General features: G+C 43.0%; 1 protein-coding gene across 1 annotated transcript in view; it reads left to right on the forward strand.

Moving 5' to 3' along the window:
• The window catches only part of FAT3 (FAT atypical cadherin 3), a 93,390-nt gene that overhangs the window by 58,969 nt on the left and 16,233 nt on the right, over window positions 1-18,188 (forward strand). Inside the window, exons 14-17 of the mRNA XM_082751489.1 lie at window positions 130-598; window positions 12,742-12,895; window positions 14,008-14,663; window positions 16,194-16,307. Coding sequence (XP_082607615.1) covers window positions 130-598; window positions 12,742-12,895; window positions 14,008-14,663; window positions 16,194-16,307 — 1,393 coding nt within the window. The remainder of the gene's footprint in view (window positions 1-129; window positions 599-12,741; window positions 12,896-14,007; window positions 14,664-16,193; window positions 16,308-18,188) is intronic.

Genomic DNA, 18,188 nt, shown 5'->3' on the forward strand with positions numbered 1-18,188 from the left:
GTCATGTAGGAGACATCTTTAGCACTGTACAGAGACTGGAAATCCTCTGTGTTTGCAGATTCTCTCTGAGAGCGTGTTACGAGACGTCTGAGTGTCTGAAGCGCTTTGATTTCTGTTCTCCTCCTGCAGATTGTGGATGGCAAACTCTGGTTCCAGTTGGACTGCGGGAGCGGCCCGGGAATCCTGGGGATTTCTGGCAGGGCCGTCAACGACGGAAGCTGGCATTCTGTCTTCCTGGAGCTGAATCGCAATTTCACAAGCTTGTCCCTGGACGACAGCTACGTGGAGCGCCGCAAAGCCCCCCTCTACTTCCAGACTCTCAGCACGGATAGCTCCGTCTATTTCGGAGCCCAGGTCCAAGTGGATAACGTCCGCAGCCTGACCGACAAGAGAACGACGCAGGTCTTGAGCGGCTTTCAGGGCTGCCTGGATTCAGTTGTCCTAAATAACAACGAGCTGCCGCTCCAAAACAAACGCAGCAGCTTTGCAGAAGTGGTTGGCCTGACTGAATTAAAGCTTGGCTGTGTCCTCTACCCCGACGCCTGCGAGAGGCATCCCTGCCAGAACGGCGGCACCTGTACGAGCGTGCCATCTGGTGGTAAATATTTTGCATTACTTTATGGCTTTTCCCCCTCGTTTTCCTCTACAATTTATTGTCGGAGATGGCTTTATGCAGCAGCATGTTTGAAAAAAACAAAAAAATCTAATGAACTCTATAAAACTCTGATGGATATTGCAAATTGTGTAAAAGCTGTTTGCTCTATAAATAAGGGTGAAACCATGCCCCTTCTCATTGCATTAGTATTCCAGGAGGAAATTGATTTATTGGCTGTTAGGATAATCCTATTTCTATAGAAACCAATAGAATTGCAATTACTGTAATGCTCAGCTGGATTTTTCAGGATCCATTTACAGCATCGAAGGTTGTACACGAAGATGGTGATTTCGAACGTCCATCACAGATGCAGCGGTACTGTTGCCCTTCTCTGTTTCTGAAGCTGTCAGAAATAATTACTGAGCTGTCTACAAACACCTTTTGTGACTACGTAATTTGATTCCATGTCTGCATGTAGAAGAGTGAGTCCGCACTATTATAAACCCCCAGAAGTATATTTTACAGCTTCCTTGGAGGCCTGAGTGCTTCAAGGTCTGAGTAATACCAAAGTTTATAGGGCATTGATTTAAACGGTGCTCATGTTAGGGTTTTACTATCCAGTGGTTATACAGTGACTTGCGTGATTTGGTGATAGTGACTTACTACCTAGTTATCTAATGCACAAGGTACCCTGACCGTAAGAATATCTTAGTAGGAAAAAAGCGAATGGCATACATACAGGGCCTTTTTTTGTAGGGCTGTTCTATCTCTGCAGTGTACAGCTTTCCCATCCAGTTTCCTACACTGTATTAGCAGAAAGTGTTATTCACCTTTTCTGGCAAACTAAAAATTTGCCACAGTGAACTGACAAGATCTGATGTTCCCCGTGTCCCGGCAAGGACATTTTCCAGTCCAGAAAGGAGGATGCTTAATAGGGAGGTCTTCTGGAAGCAGAGAGCTTTCCATTCACTTATTGTTAGTGGTTTGGTTCATGTTTCCCTAGGGAAAATCCCGCTAGGCTTTTTTTATGAACCATCTAACCACTGTCCAGGGCTTTTTGCTTAACGGTGTCTATGCAGTTCCCCCATACCTGTAAATGTAATTTCTGCTTTTCATTGTTTTCAGCCTCACTCTCATATTTCCCTCCTAGTTCCCCCAGGAGTAGGTGTTTTGCTGCACTCTCTAGCTCATTTTCTTAGCTGAGTGTTTGGCTGTTACTTCAGAATGTCTTTGAAACCTGCACACCTGGAGGAAGCTGCAGGACACGTTCCCTGTCCTCCCCATGCATCCTAATGCTGGCACCAGTATCTTCTAAAGTCCTTCCAACCCCTCACCAAGACTGAGATTTTCTGTGCCCAACCTGTGTGGTGCTTTTAATTTGGGTATTTTTGTGAAGGTCCTGTTCACAGAACTGCTTTTGTTGGTTATTTATTTATTTACTCATTTATTTATTTGTTCCTAAACTTCAGAAACCTCCTAAGCCTTAGAACAGTTTAATTTAGTTTTCAAGGCTGAAATCTGATGAGCAAAACTGACTGTCAGACAGAAGTTTTCTGTCCTTATATAGTAAGCCCCAGCAGTGTGGATTTCTGATGCCGAGGTCTCAGCTAGCATCCCCTCTGGATCCTTGGCTTCGATTCAGCTGTCATCTCCTGTGCCAGCATTTACTTTCATTGTCCTCCATAGTTAGTTGATTTTGTGGCTCTGACCCTTCTACCTTAAGAAACCCTGGGCCATCTTCAAGCCATGCCTTTTTAGTAAAAATAATTAAATACATATATGCATACATTTATGCCTGTCCTGAACTCCAACAGTACATAGATGCCAGTGATCTCGTATCTCCCTCCAAAAATTTAACAGTGCACTTCAACAGAGGAGTTTGTACTGAGTGGAGGAGCTGGATTGTGCTTCTGCAGAGCACAGGGTGTAGCCACGCTGTTTTCTGGGGTGTCTTGTGCAGCCACAGGCAGAATAAGTCCACAGCTCATTTGGGATTTATTTATAGTTTGGCCCAGCAAGCACTTCTGCCTGCTAAATGTTAGAGGCTGGGCTGCTACCCTGCCTTGGGTTGTAGTGAGCAGGGTGAAGGGTGCAGCAGGGGTGCCATCGGCGTTGCTGTTGGTGGATGGAGATGTGCAGTCAGGTGGGAGCAATGAGACACAGGGCTGTGCAGCACAAGTATGGATGCTGCTGCTTGCTTTTGCCATTATAGGTCTTTATTTACTGAGGGAAGGCAAGAAAAGGAGAGCTGCACAACAAGGGCAAATAAATTCATCCTGAGGAAGAAGGATGCTGCCGCCACTGATAGAATTATTTAAAAACTACGTAAATCCCTAGGAAATAGGTCTATAATATGTATATGGACATAACACAGCTTTGATTCAGACTCCATGCTTAATAAATGAGGTTAACCATTCCCTAAGTTAGCATCCTAGGAAGCATGAGAACAACTCCTTCTATTGATTTTATTTAAGCCTATTTACAGTATTGCTCAACGATCTCGTGATGAGTAAATTGAAACCTTTCTAATGAACTGCTTCACAGCAATTGTGTGTGTTTTTTTCCCAGCTCCCTGTGCATGCCAGTTCACACTGAGGGGAGCGGTGGGGTGGGGAGAAACCAGTGGCTCTGAAGGTTGGACCCATTTTATTACTGAAATGGCACACACAGTTTTCTTGTCAACATAACTCGCTGCTGGAATGCAGATGCAGAGCTGATTTAACTTGCCTGCCTTCCTGCCTCGGTGAGGGGGCATGTGCCCTGTGGGGATGTTTCAGCTGCCTGCCGTTCAAAAATCTGTTTGCTGTTTTTACTGCCTCAGCAGCGTATGTAAATACGGGATTGTTATAAAGCCATAATTCCAGCGCAATGGGCCCTGACTGTACATCGGTGGTTCTGTAGCCCAGCCCCGTCAGGAGAAGTCATGGGCAGGTTTTTTTTTTTTTCCACCAGGCAAAACAATTCTGTTGCTAGTGTCCTCCATGCACAAAAAGACCATGTAATTAAATTCCTTAGAGCAGAGAGCCCAACAGCACTGCAAATGCTAGTTACGGAGCCACAAATTGCAATGTGCATTTAAGAATCGCCAGACATTGTATTCGCTGACATAGACGTTAGCAAATGGATTTCATTTAAAATAGAATAAAAATGTAATAAATCTTCATTTTTTTTTATCTTAAGAAAGGAAACAGCAGCTTTCTGGGAGAGGAAATGTTTAAAAATACACTGTGCAAGCAAAGTCACATTTCCAGTCCCAGGGCGTTCAGTAGCATCAAGATCTCTTTACTAATACTAATATCATACTAATATGATATTTTCTTCCTATTAGCATTTCTGGAGAATAATGGTCCCTTGGAATAATAATAGGATTTATTTTAATAAATGAATTCTTTAATATGAATTTTACAGAGCAGATTTCATATGCTGTTAACATCCTTTTTCTTAAAAAAAAAAAAAACACCCTACTGTGCTTTATAAGGAAATTAAGAGAGAGAAAAAGAAAGCACATATTTGTAGCTAACTTTAAAAGAAAACAGTCAACTAAAGGTTATCCAACATTGTAACATGAAAGTTGCTGGCTAGACGCCTGAAATCAAAGGGGCCGTGTCTAATTTACACACAATTTGCATAAATTGATCATCTAAAATGCAAACTCGGTAATAGTACTCCTGTTGTGAGTTCTTCCTTTCAGTGTAAATGCCTACTGTCCTGTTCCCCGTTAATAAAAAGCTGCCTCTGACTGCTGTTTAGTTCATGCTGCAGCTATGGGAATAGGGTAATATTATGGCCCTGTTTTGGGAATTGCTAAAGTGGTGCTTTGTATGCACGAGGAGTGTGAAGGTATGGAACAGGAGGACAAGATGGGGATCTTAGGCTACAGGAGGATGCATAGATAGCTCAGATGCTCTGAGACATCGCTGGGAGCACAGAAGAGCTTCTCTGCTTCCAAAATCTGATTTCTGGACCAGTGGCCACAACAGGAACCTCAGCTTGCTCTCACATGTTTCCACGGGTCTGAATTAAGTCCCGTGGCAGCAGTAGATGTCGAGTGCTATCTGTTTAAAGCTGAAACAGGGTACAGTGTGTCCTGGAACCCCACGGGGACATCTCATGCATGCTTAAAAGGGCCTGGGAAAGGGGGAAAAACACTCACCAGTAGTGCTGCTAACAATCAGGAGAATCCCAGCAAAAGGAGACTTCAGCTTTAGTACAGTTTTCTTGGAGCCATTGGAAACCACAACCCTGTAATGTAGACCACATTCTTCCAGATTTTTAGTCTCTGCCCTTAAGTATGGGTCAGTAAAGCTATTTTTAAAGAAAGCTGTTAGCATTTTGAAACCTGACAAACTGCCTCGCGTTCCTTAACAACTTGGCTCTTCGGACTGAAATTTCCCAAGAAAACTCAACCAAGTGTTTAAAATGTGGTTAAGCTATAAGCTGCTGAATACGAGGTCTTAAAATGGGAAATGTCACACAACCTTAATAATAGAGTGGCATTACTAGTTCTGCCAATAGTAAGTGTATGTTTATCTGCTTGAATAACAACATGAGCAATCACAGCAATAGAAAGCTTTACTGTAATCAAATCTGAATACTGCGCCAAGCTTTCCAACCACAGAGAAAACCTCGTACTTGTAAAGCCTGCAATTAGAAGTATAGTTACTTCCTTTTAATGTGATCAGTCCTATATACATCTGGCTTTGATTGAAGTAAATGGCTTATATGAGTAGGCAATTTTATTTGAATAGGAAGCATTTGAGCAAAAATATCAAGGAAGTCAAGGACTGTGGGCACAGTGTAAGGACAGAAAGTCAGTGCTTTTTTTTTTTTTTTTTCCTGGTTTTTTCTTCCTTCATTTTATGTTTTTATGAACAGAGTTAAAATCCAATGGGAGGAAAAATGTGGCATGGTACCTAGGTGGTGATTTTAATACATTTTAAAGCAAGTTGGCAACATCAACCACATGGGTGTTTTTGAGGTCTAGATAGTTGGTAATAATGACATCGGGGAAAATGTGTGGATTACTGCCATAGCTGTGAATTCACCAGCTCTCTATTCTGGGTGTCTCTTTCACACAAACACAAACAAAACAAAATGCTGTGACATGAGTTAGTACCAAATGTGCATCAGTTCATTTTTAAAGTTTTTTACATATTCTTGATTATTTCAATCTTATTTGTAGCTATGCTTTTAGACATCTGGATTTAGATTCACAGTTTCAAAGCAAATACACACTAATCCTGTCATAGAAAACACCAGTTCAACATAGGCTGAGGCTCATTTCCCTACCAAGTTGTAACATAAAGCAATGATCATCTCTTTGAAGACATTTAAGTTTAATCTGAAGTGGCAGGAATATGTATGGCTGAAGAATACACGGTTCTTGAAGCTGGCCAGGTATATCTCTAAACACACCAAAACATAAATGTTGTGAAAGATGTTTTTCACCTTCAGCTTTCCCATCAGTTAACTTACCACAAGACACTATGTAAGCAGGGCCAAGGGCAGGCCTGTTTCTTGACATTGAGTTTGTCAGGTCTAGCAGCACAGCAGGAGAAGAAACTACATGGGGAGATCAAATGCAAAAGCGAATGCACATAGCAAATAAAAGCCAGCTCCTCTTGCATGTGATAGATAGAAAGAGAAGCATACACATGTTCAAAAAAAGAATTGGCAGCAGTTAGGAGCGTCCTCTTCAATAAAGCCAAGTAAACCTGAGGATAGACAGACATTCAGATGCTCAGGCTGGGAATTCTACCAACAGAGATGTTCACTGCATAACAGCATCCCATCTGCTGATGGCATGGTGCCTGCCTTTTGCCACTGTCGCTGCTTACCAAGTGCCAAGCAAACATAGGTATAGACAGGAAGCCTGTGTGGTGTCCTCACATTCCGCTTGTTGCTCTTCAGTAAAGTCTGAGCTGAAAAAGCCCTTTTTTTCTTGACTCTTTACATGACTGAAGAGGGACATATCAAGAAGTCAAGAAGAGAAGCTGCTGGAGTCAGAGGATGTGACACAGCTACCTGAGGAGGGATAGAGGAGGACACACTCAGATTAGTGAATGAGCATGAGAGAAACCTAATAAAAGAACTGGAATGCCCAAAACTACATGTAGGCAGTAGAGGGGTATGTCTGTGTAAGTGTTGGGCAATAGTATTGTTCATTGCTTGTGGTTCCTTATAGGTCAGCTGTTGGTACAGGCTGTTGTGGCACATGCTGGGAGCATTGGTCCTACCCTACTACATGTGCTTGTCAGAGCTTTCTGTCTTCCTCTGCTGGTTCCCTCTGAAGCCATGCAATGGTGACAGCACAAGATTTGCTGCCATGGAGAATGCGTATCAACATTCTTCAGCATCAGTATGCAAAATGAAATATTCATATTTCTTGGAGGGAAGCCAGATGGACTGTATGATCTTAAATGTTGATGAATTTCCAAGATTTCCAGTGCCTTCATTGTGAACAGGAGCAAGCCCAAGATTTCTTGAAAGAGTAATGTTCTTTTTGGACTGAGAGGACAGGGGCACTTGGCCTTTTCTTCAGCTGTGTTGTCCTTGGACACGGGAAGTTTGCTTATTATTCTTGCATTAAACAGATGAGAAGAAATACATGATACATTGCCTGGATATTAAAATAAAAATGTAATAAAAATTCTTCGTTAGACCTAGGATGCAGTCCTGACCAAAAAGGTTTTATTTAGGATTGCACTTTGTCCACGGCCATGTGGCCACAATGTGCAGCACCAGGCAAAATTACAGCCTCTGCCGAGAGGTTTGGAAACGCATAAAAGGTCTGGCAAGTCTGCTGGCCGAGTCAACCCATGCTGTGAACTGAGCCATCGTATCGGCTCTTCGCTTCCCTACTCCATGGATTTGGACATATGCTTTGCTGTGCTGGAGCCCTCCCGGATGAATGCCTCACAGCTCTGAGTGTGTGTGTGTCATGGGAAAGTTTGATGTCTTTTGCCAGTGGCTCAGCATTGGCAGGTGTATGGCAGCACTTCTAAAAGGAAGAAAAGTCAGTGATAAATATTGTAATTTAACACTGCCTTGTTTTATTGCCTTTTTATTCCTAGCTTTGTTGCCTTTTTATTACTAACTTTGATCCCTAGACTTAGAATCCATGCCGAATACTTCAGCCTTCAAATATCTGACTGCGTTGCACCATCATTAAATCAACTTCAGTCAAGAATGTTGACTTTCGTAAGCAGACTATTCATTTCAGTTTTGCTCATACATCACCCAGTAGAGCTCTGACCCATCTGATGCATTCACTTTTATCTCCTCTTGATACCAAATGCTAACTGAAATTAGTGCATCTCTATTATAAACAATTGGCAATGATAATAATAAGTCCATCTTCCTTTTATACTTATTGGAAAAAGGATTTTTTTCAACTAAAAAAAAAAAGGAATCAAATTCTCAGGTTGTCTGCAGTGAATAAATGTAACAGAATGTGTTAGAGGATGACAACCCAGAACTTAAGTGCAGCTGAAACAAATAGAAGAGGTGTTAAGAATGATTTGAAGGCTTTGTCTTCCTGCTGACTGCCAACTAGCAACATGGGTGCAGAAAGCTGTTTTTTAAAGTCACTTTAAAGTTATATCATTTTAAAATGTCAGTTAACAAATAAAAGAACAGATCTATTCTGCTATTACATAAGGCAACAAACACTGAACATTTTCATTTCACTTAAACTCCCTGAGACCATAAAAGTATACAAAACATTACTGTAAATTTTTGAACCATAGATGTCACTGTTCAGTCATAAAAAGTAGCACTGAAACAGCCTTACTTATTCATGTTATGATTTCTACCTCAGGCATTTCTAGATCAGGTATTTTACCAGCTAATAATGAACCTTTTGTAAGAATGGCATCAAAATGTGATGCCTGCTGCAGTCACAATTTTGTAATTCTTCAATCCCAGCTCTCTACGGGTCCAGAAAGCTGTTGGCATTGTTTGAGTGAGATGTGTATAAGACACCAAAAATAATCCCATCTTTCTTGTGCTGTCCAAAACACGACTTCTAGGAATCCTTAAAGTGGAATTGTTTCTTTTCTTAATTCTGCAACTTTAAAAAAACAACAGTGCTTCTATTTCCTTTTTTTTTTTTTTTTTTTTTTTTTCGATCATGACAATGAAACAGCATTGTATTTGAGTATCTACTTCATATATCTTCAGTTAGATGGGATGGGACTCTTGACTCAATAAGCCAGTAAATCTGGTTCCAAGTTTGTTCTCTAAAGCTGTCCTCATGAAAAAATTCAATTAGGGTAACTGAGCAGGGTGAATTGAACTGGATAGGACATAAAAGATGTGTGGGTCCTAATTCAGAATTACTTTAGCCTCATACCACCACTGGGCTTCGCTGTACTGTTGATGTGAAATTCTCTTTCTTGTAACTGTGCCAGAAACTCCTGCCTTGTTTCCTAGAACTAGGAGAATGCATATATATATTTCAAATGTGTAGATATAGGGATTTAAAAAAAAAAAAAAAAGAGTTTTAAAATCTCACCACTGTGACACAGTATTTCAGGTATACCAGCTTTATCTCCTGTAATTTTGACATTGAATTGAGCTGCATTGAACCGTTTCAGCTCTAGGTTCAACAGTATTAATGGCAGGAAGATTCCTTGTTACAGGTGCTTAATACGCCATTTTCAGTTGCTTTGGTTTGAGAATCCCATAACTGAAGCTTGAAACTTGCCTACGCATTGGTTTGGGACACTTAGATTTTGAAAGTAGGTGTTCCTTGCTCTTTTCAAGTGAAGAAGCACTCAGATATCAATATCCAGTTCACAACATAAAGATATGCATTGTCTCACTGGATTTCTTTATGATCTTAAATAAGGTTCTTATCAATGTCATTCTGCCATATGAAGTCACAAGGGGGGAAAAAAAAAAAAAAAAAGATTGACATTTGGTACTTGGGTGTTGAATTGATGGTTTCAGGAACTGTTTCTGAGTGATGTTGCTCTCTGCAAGAAGCGTGGAAGAAAGACTTTGATCCTCTGTAGAGTCCCCCTCCACTTGAGTGGTGCTACACATGATTTACTGCAGCTAGTGATTAATCAATCTCTTAATAGCACACATGGCACCTAATCAGCTCTGATTAGAGGTGGTGTTGCCCAGTTCAGCTGGTGCTATGAAGTTTATAGTTCGTGCCTGCATGATGCACCTTATGAAAGCGTTGTGTCACTATCAGGTGTTTTATTATTTCAGTCACATCCCTGCTGTGTTGTCCTTGTAAAAGGCAGATGTAGAAGAGCTCTCAGCTCATGTGTTTGATCTTTGATAGAGCCCCAACAGAAGTGTTGGCTGCTACTATTGAAAAATATGGTCTTTTGTTTCAAAAAAAGTGAGAGATATATCGCATATCCAGAATATTTACCACAACCAAGGTTGTTCACAGAGGACATTTATTCTTACATGAATGATGTTCAGAGTAGTTTGAGCTGCACTGATTGCTTTTGCCCCTGCTTGTAGAAATAAGCTCCAATTGCTCAGACATCTGAGATAAGCAAATATTCTACTGAAATTAGTGTGGACCATGGAGATGTACCAGAATGTCTATAAACATCTTCTTTCCCCCCCAGGACAATAGCCAAATGGATTTCCTTGCTTCTAGATAGATAACAGCGGTGGACTTCTGTAGTGGGTTTACGTGGCAAGGTTTTGGTAGCAGGGGGCTATAGGGGTGGTTTCTGTGAGAAAGATCTAGAAGCTGCCCCATGTTTGGGAAGGGCCCCATTGTTTTCCAGATCCGAGCCAATAAGCGATGTTGTTTTGCGCCTCTGTGAGAGCATATTTAAGACAGGGAAAAAACGCTGCGCCACACAGCAGCCGGGAGAGTCAAGGGAGTGGGAGAACAGCCTTGCACCAAGGTCAGTGTAGAAGGAGGGGGAGAGGTGCTCCAGGCGCCGGAGCAGAAGTCCCCTGCGGCCTGTGGTGAGGACCATGGTGAAGCAGGATGTCCCCCTGCAGCCCATGGAGTACCACGGTGGAGCAGGGTTCCACGCTGCAGCCCGTGGAGGAGACCACGGTGGAGCAGGTGGCCCTGCACCGACGGAGGCTGCCGCCTGTGGAAGACGCCTGCCGGAGCAGATTCCGGGCCGGACCTGTAGCCCGTGGAGAGGAGACCACGCAGGAGCAGGTGATCTGGCAGGAGCTGCTGCCCGTAGGGGAGCCAGGTTGGAGCAGTTTTCTCCTGAGGGATGGACCCCGTGGTACGGACCCATATCTGGAGCAGTTCTGGAAGAGCTGCTGCCTGTGGGAAGCCCACGCCGGATCAGTTCATCAAGGACTGCATCCCGTGGGTGGGACCCCACAGCACAGGGGACGAGAGTGACCGAGAAGGAGCGGCAGAGAAGAAGTGCTGTAGACTGACCATAACCCCCATTCCCCGTTCCCCTGCGCCGCTCGGGGGGAGGAGGTGGAAAAGGGTGGATGGGGGGGGAAGGTGCTTTTGTTTTTTTTTTCCTTTGTTTTCTCACTTCTCTCGCTTGTTAGTTGTAGGCAATAAATCTTACTATCTCCTTATGCCGAGTCTGTTTTGCCCGTTACAATAATTATTGCGTGATTTTCTCGTCCTTATCTCAATCCTTGAGCCCTTTTCACATATTTTCTCCCCATTCCTCTTTGAGGAGGGGGAGTGAGAGAGCGGCTGTGGTGGAGCTCGGCTGCCCACTCGAGCGGAACCACGACAGTCTTTTTTGGCGCCCAACGTGGGGCTCAAGGAATTTGAGATAAGGATGATAGTTAGTAGAAGTAACGGGCAAAAATATGTGCAGGATGATTGTTAGGAATGTACAAGTTGTGAAGAATTTAAGAAAGCAGTAACTGTGATATGTTAGTGTGGTGAAGGGACGAGGGGTGGTGTGTGTGTAAAATGTCCACCTTGTCGGTGCTGTGATGATGTTATGTTTATTTTGGTGTGGTGAATTCTTTTTCGTTTTGATTTAAGTGAATTTTGTGAAGGTTGTTGTGATAATTGTAAAGTAAGAGTATGTTGTGAGTAGTCTTAAATATGCTATTAACAGAGGCGAGGGGTGGAATGTAGTGGGTTTACGTGGCAAGGTTTTGGTAGCAGGGGGCTATAGGGGTGGTTTCTGTGAGAAAGATCTAGAAGCTGCCCCATGTTTGGGAAGGGCCCCATTGTTTTCCAGATCCGAGCCAATAAGCGATGTTGTTTTGCGCCTCTGTGAGAGCATATTTAAGACAGGGAAAAAACGCTGCGCCACACAGCAGCCGGGAGAGTCAAGGGAGTGGGAGAACAGCCTTGCACCAAGGTCAGTGTAGAAGGAGGGGGAGAGGTGCTCCAGGCGCCGGAGCAGAAGTCCCCTGCGGCCTGTGGTGAGGACCATGGTGAAGCAGGATGTCCCCCTGCAGCCCATGGAGTACCACGGTGGAGCAGGGTTCCACACTGCAGCCCGTGGAGGAGACCACGGTGGAGCAGGTGGCCCTGCACCGACGGAGGCTGCCGCCTGTGGAATACCCCTGCCGGAGCAGATTCCGGGCCGGACCTGTAGCCCGTGGAGAGGAGCCCACGCAGGAGCAGGTGATCTGGCAGGAGCTGCTGCCCGTAGGGGAGCCAGGTTGGAGCAGTTTTCTCCTGAGAGATGGACCCCGTGGTACGGACCCATATCTGGAGCAGTTCTGGAAGAGCTGCTGCCTGTGGGAAGCCCACGCCGGATCAGTTCATCAAGGACTGCATCCCGTGGGTGGGACCCCACAGCACAGGGGACGAGAGTGACCGAGAAGGAGCGGCAGAGAAGAAGTGCTGTAGACTGACCATAACCCCCATTCCCCGTTCCCCTGCGCCGCTCGGGGGGAGGAGGTGGAAAAGGGTGGATGGGGGGGGAAGGTGCTTTTGTTTTTTTTTTCCTTTGTTTTCTCACTTCTCTCGCTTGTTAGTTGTAGGCAATAAATCTTACTATCTCCTTATGCCGAGTCTGTTTTGCCCGTTACAATAATTATTGCGTGATTTTCTCGTCCTTATCTCAATCCTTGAGCCCTTTTCACATATTTTCTCCCCATTCCTCTTTGAGGAGGGGGAGTGAGAGAGCGGCTGTGGTGGAGCTCGGCTGCCCACTCGAGCGGAACCACGACAACTTCTGATGTATTTCTTTGTGTCCCTTGTCTCCCAGGCTACCAGTGCAATTGCCTCTCCCAGTTTACTGGAAGAAATTGTGAATCAGAGATCACAGCCTGCTTCCCAAATCCCTGCCGGAATGGAGGCTCATGCGATCCCATTGGCAACGCTTTCATCTGCAACTGCAAGAATGGCCTGACTGGAGTAACGTAAGTAAACTTTCCCAGGTGGGCAACGGGAGCATCTCAGTTCACTGATGGGATTTATTTTCTGATTAGCCATTTTGTACTCAACTAAGGGACGTGGTTTAGTGATGGGACTCAGTAGGTCGGGTTAATGGTTAGACTTGATAATCTTGAAGGTCTTTTATAACCTAGACGATTCTTTGATTCCTCCACAAAAAGAACAACCCCAAAGTTAGTCCTTATAACAAGTGCAAGCTAAAGAGAGATGAGAAATCCATGAGGTTTCTGAACTTGGCTCCAAAGTTTTGTTTCAGGCTATGATCTTCAAATGGTTTTCACTGTTAGAGGCTTTTTGATAAATCCATTAAAATCTGTGGTAGCTGGTATGTAATATATTTTTTTTAATGGATCAGTTTCAGTCACCTTAGACCTAGCATAAAAACCTAATAGATTGCATTCATTTTTTAAATTCAAACCTTGATCATATATATACTTGCTGTAGAAACAAAAAATCCTCTGACCCACTTTCTGCCTTTTTCTCATTTGCTTTGTCTGTTTGGACTTTTTATTTTCTTTTGCGTTTTTGTTGATCACTTGTTCTTCTCCCCATTTCTCTCTGTTTAGGGTTCCTGTATTTTTTCTTCCCACTTCTCTAATATTTGCTCATTCTATCTCCAGTCCTAAATAAATTGTAGAAGTCAGTATATTCTCCTCTTCTCTCAAATTAGTAGTCTCTGAATATTTTTACTACATTTTTTCTCAACTCTGTTTTTTCCTTGAATCCCCCTGATATTTATATTGAATCCCATCCTATGGTCCAAAAATGATATAAAAGTTCTGATATTTTCTAATACATTCTGTGAGCCTTATTAGGATCAAGGAGCCTTTTCCTATCCGATGTTTTAAACTCTTATTTCATTCTTGACATTTTCATTTTATTGTCTTAAAAAGCCATGGAATAGCTGCAGAAAAATTTAAATGCCATTAAATAATATGATAATAATATGATAATTTGCCAAGCACCAGCAAGTTGTTCACTGTAGCTGTACCACTTTGAGAAGATAAGTCACCACTTATAAGCTGGGCTGTTTGCTAAGTGTTCCCCAGACCCTATGTTCTCCTTTTCTTCTTTTAAGGTGTGAAGAAGATATCAATGAGTGTGAAAGGGAAGAATGTGAAAATGGTGGCTCCTGTGTCAACATATTTGGTTCATTTCTGTGTAACTGCACGCCTGGTTATGTGGGACAATACTGTGGTCTTCGCCCTGTGGTGGTTCCCAATATACAAGCTGGGCATTCATACGTCGGCAAGGAGGAGCTGATAGGAATAGCTGTGGTCCTGTTTGTCATATTTGTGTTGATCGTCCTCTTTATCATTTTTCGCAAGAAAGTGTTCAGGAAGAACTACTCCCGCAATAACATCACGCTTGTACAGGATCCAGCCACTGCCGCCCTGCTCAACAAGAGCAACGGCATCCAGTTCAAGAACATCAGGAACAGCGGCGACAGCAGGAACATCTACCAAGAGGTTGGGCCTCCACAGGTGCCCGTTAGGCCAATGGCCTATACCCCGTGCTTCCAGAGTGACTCGCGGAATAACCTGGACAAGATAGTGGATGGGTTTGGCGTGGAGCACCAGGAGATGACAACGTTTCATCCCGAGTCCCCTCGAATCCTGACAGCCAGGCGGGGTGTTGTGGTGTGCAGCGTGGCTCCCAACCTGCCCGCCGTGTCTCCCTGTCGCTCCGACTGTGACTCCATCAGGAAGAGCACGTGGGATGCTGGGACAGAAAGTAAGTAGCACTGCATGATGTCCTCATTCTTCCCCACCATAGCTAGGGGTCTTTTTCAGGGTGCAGCTGGTAGAGCAGCACAGCTACACTTAATGCTCTATCCTGAAGGCTAACAAACTTCAAATTGTTATATTTCTCAAAGAAGGGATTTGATTTATTTGAGAGATGTTTGCCTTAGCAGAGCACAGGGTTTCTTTTCTTAGCCATGCTTCCTCTTTTTAATATTTCCTAATGAGTGTTCAACCCCGTTGCGACACAACTTTGATCAAAATTGTCAACTAAAACTCCATGATCTAGGATTTTTTTTTTTTGCCTTATTGTTTTAGGGAATAAGAACAGACATCAGAGAGAGGAACCTAGCACTGCCTCATATCCAACCTCCACATTTTCATCTAAGGCAGCACATTGGCCAAGGTCTTCTAGTGAAAGAATAGAGCATTTTTCATTCCTTCAGGCTGTATTTCACAATTGTGTTGTGGTTGACCTTTTTAGCCATTAAATATAGTTCTGCTGATTGAAAGTATCAGCACGTAAGCCTCCATACGTGCTCTGTTCTGTATTCTCTTGGGTGCTCTTGCCACTGACGCTTCTGGTATCTGCATGAATTTCTGCACAGCATGATACCACACCATGGGGATGGACCTCAGCTGTCAATGAGTTGAATCAGTGCAGCTTCATTACTGCAGCACTCACTCCATCCACTATATACCCTGCTTCTCAGCAGGAGTAAATCAGCTGTTACTATATGCAGGTGCCCCATGCTGGGTAGAAATATCTACAGATAGCAGGTGGAGAGCTGTACTTACCTGGATTGACTGTTTGCAGCACCTGAGTGTGTTCATTCATAATTAACTAACACATCTGTCTCTCAGTGCTTACTGTGAATGATGTGTTTTCCTTGTTATCACTCATAGAATGTGTATTTGAATGTCTGTTTTTAATTACATGTGAACTTATACCACAGGCTGCAGTTACATTTCTGAACTGTAGAAGAGCTGTCAAGACTAAATGTCTGTGATGAAAAACAATTTAAATTGTAGCATAATCTACTCTACATTTATGGTGGATCCAAGGGCCACTGATGTAAATAAAAAGATGCCCAATAACTTTTCTGAGCTTTGAGTGAGCCTATAAAAAGGCTCTCAAGTTAGAAAATGGACAGTAAAGATAAATGCAACTGTAATCTCTTGTATAAGATGTTTATACCACATTTTTAAAGTCATCATTTTCTTTGCCACTGAGACTACGTGGTATCAAAAGTATCTGAATACAGATGTTTATTCCTAAATTATGATGGTGTTAGCTACTCAAGAGACTGTTTGGGCTTCAAACCCTTCAGAAATCTGGGTATTGTCATCAGCTGCCTTCGTGACCGATGGGTCAATTCCTCTATCTGGAGGGAATAATTTTATTCTGACAAAAATAATAGAAGACTACCTATGGGCAGCATTTAGATGGCTCCGTGGTATAAATAGACAAATGCTCATACATATAGAGTACCATTGTGCTTTGTTTTTGCTGTCAATGAAGGTAAAGGGGTTGATGACGCTGAAGAAGTGACCTGTTTTGCAGGAAGTAATAAAGGCAGCAACTCTGAAGTACAGTCCCTCAGCTCTTTCCAGTCTGATTCGGGTGATGACAATGGTAAGAAATGATTTTCTCTTTATTATGCTGGGGACAAAGGCATTTAACTCTCTTTCTAACATTATTAAAAACAATTAGATGACATCTGGAAAACCCTTTAATGATGCTGGAAGTCAGAAAGCCGTGGAATCAAACCCTCAGTTTGTGGCCATTTTTTAAATTACAGGAATGTAATTAAAATCTTGATTCTTGGAGCTCTTGCCTCAGTACCAAGCTTTACAGTAAATCAGTTATGATAGAGCAGACTCATGTTGCCAAGATAGAAGTTGACTAATAGGTAGCAAGTTAAACTGTAGATTTTCCATCATTTTTTCTCTTGAAAGAGGATGACTTTCATGTTTCGTGAGTCAAATGAAAGGGAATTTCTCTGCAGTTTGCCAGGTCTCATTCACAGTCCCAACAAAACTCTGCTGGTGCTCAGCACGCAACAATGAGTGGATGGGACAGTCCCTGGTGGCTTGGCCTCTCCCTGGCAATCACAGTTCAGCTAACAATAGAGCGCTATTAAATCCTTGCTCAGTGCATACTAGTTGCCCCTCTCATGTCCTACATCATTATCTCTGTGGGTGACGTGGGCAGAGCCATACGCAGCCAGAAAGCAGTGTGCAAAGTCAGACCAAACCTTTGTTCTGAAGTCCCATGCATGTTGAGCAGTGGTGCTGAGAAAAGCCCTGATGTTTCTGCCAGGGAGGGATGATGGATGTCTGGGAAGCCTCATGCAGATACACAGAAAAAGATTAGCACAAAGACATTGCACTTAGATTCCTCAGATGCCAGTTAATGAACTGTCAGGAGACTCAGTTCCTCAGTCAAGTCACGCAGCTCTTCCCTAGGTACTCCTGAATGTTGGAAAAAGCACTTAAAGTGAAGGGCACTTGCAGCTCCTTTTCGTTCAGCTGTGACTGAAGCATCATGAATATTTTTGTTAAACTTCTCAGCACTTTCCTATGCCCCCTCCCCCCCAAAAAAAACTTTTGTAATATTGTTTCTATAATAATTATCCATGTGTTCATTTATTGTACATGGCTACTTTTTTATATCCCCCAAATTCTAATAAGGCTTTTCAAGCATCTTATCCTGCCCCCATTTCAGGCAGTGGCATGGTACTGAAATTGAATTGGGCCTTTTGTGCCCACTCATTTTTCCTGAAACCTACAATGAAAATATGGCCTTTAAAGGCAACAACTCAAGTTCAAGGTCTAAACAAATCAATAACTTCAGAGAGAACGAAGAAAGTAACTTAAATCATCTGAGTCATTTTTCAGAGGTCAGTGCAAGACTGCACGCTCTAGCTTTCTTTCAGTGTCAGGTTGGTCTTGCAGTGGAAGAACCTAAAATACAAATACAGGCATAAATAAGCATATTCACACTCACATAGTTGTACATAGGGGATAATGGATATCCCTCTTGAAACCATAAATTCTTCCCCCTCCTGTCATTTTAATTCTTTCTGCTTCACAGCCCTGCAAAGGTTAAAAGGTTGTCATTGAAACAGCAATGGGTACAATTCAGCATTCTGGGGAGGCAGGAGAGGCCAGGCTTCTTCCTCCAAAGCTGAGGTCCATGTGGCTAGACAGGAAGGACAGGCTTTTGTTTTGCTGTTGTACAAATGTGCCAATACTCTCTTGTGAAACTGGTGATTTGTTTCTGACTGAGGAAGCCTGTTTTTCACCAGAGAAGCATTGGGATGCATCTTGCTGAAGGTGTGACCAGATCTATGTTATTCAGTTACTGTCAGGTGCAGACAACCTCCACTCACCCTCTCCATGTTGCTTGGAGCCTTGTCTTCAGATTTGCATTACTAGGTTGAACAGTTGTGTTTTTTTTCAGCCTGAAAACATTTTGAGTGTGATATTGAGCCCAAGTGTACTCTCATATCTA

This window comes from Aythya marila, assembly GCF_965140915.1.
Source record: "Aythya marila genome assembly, chromosome: 1".
Lineage (NCBI taxonomy): Eukaryota > Metazoa > Chordata > Aves > Anseriformes > Anatidae > Aythya > Aythya marila.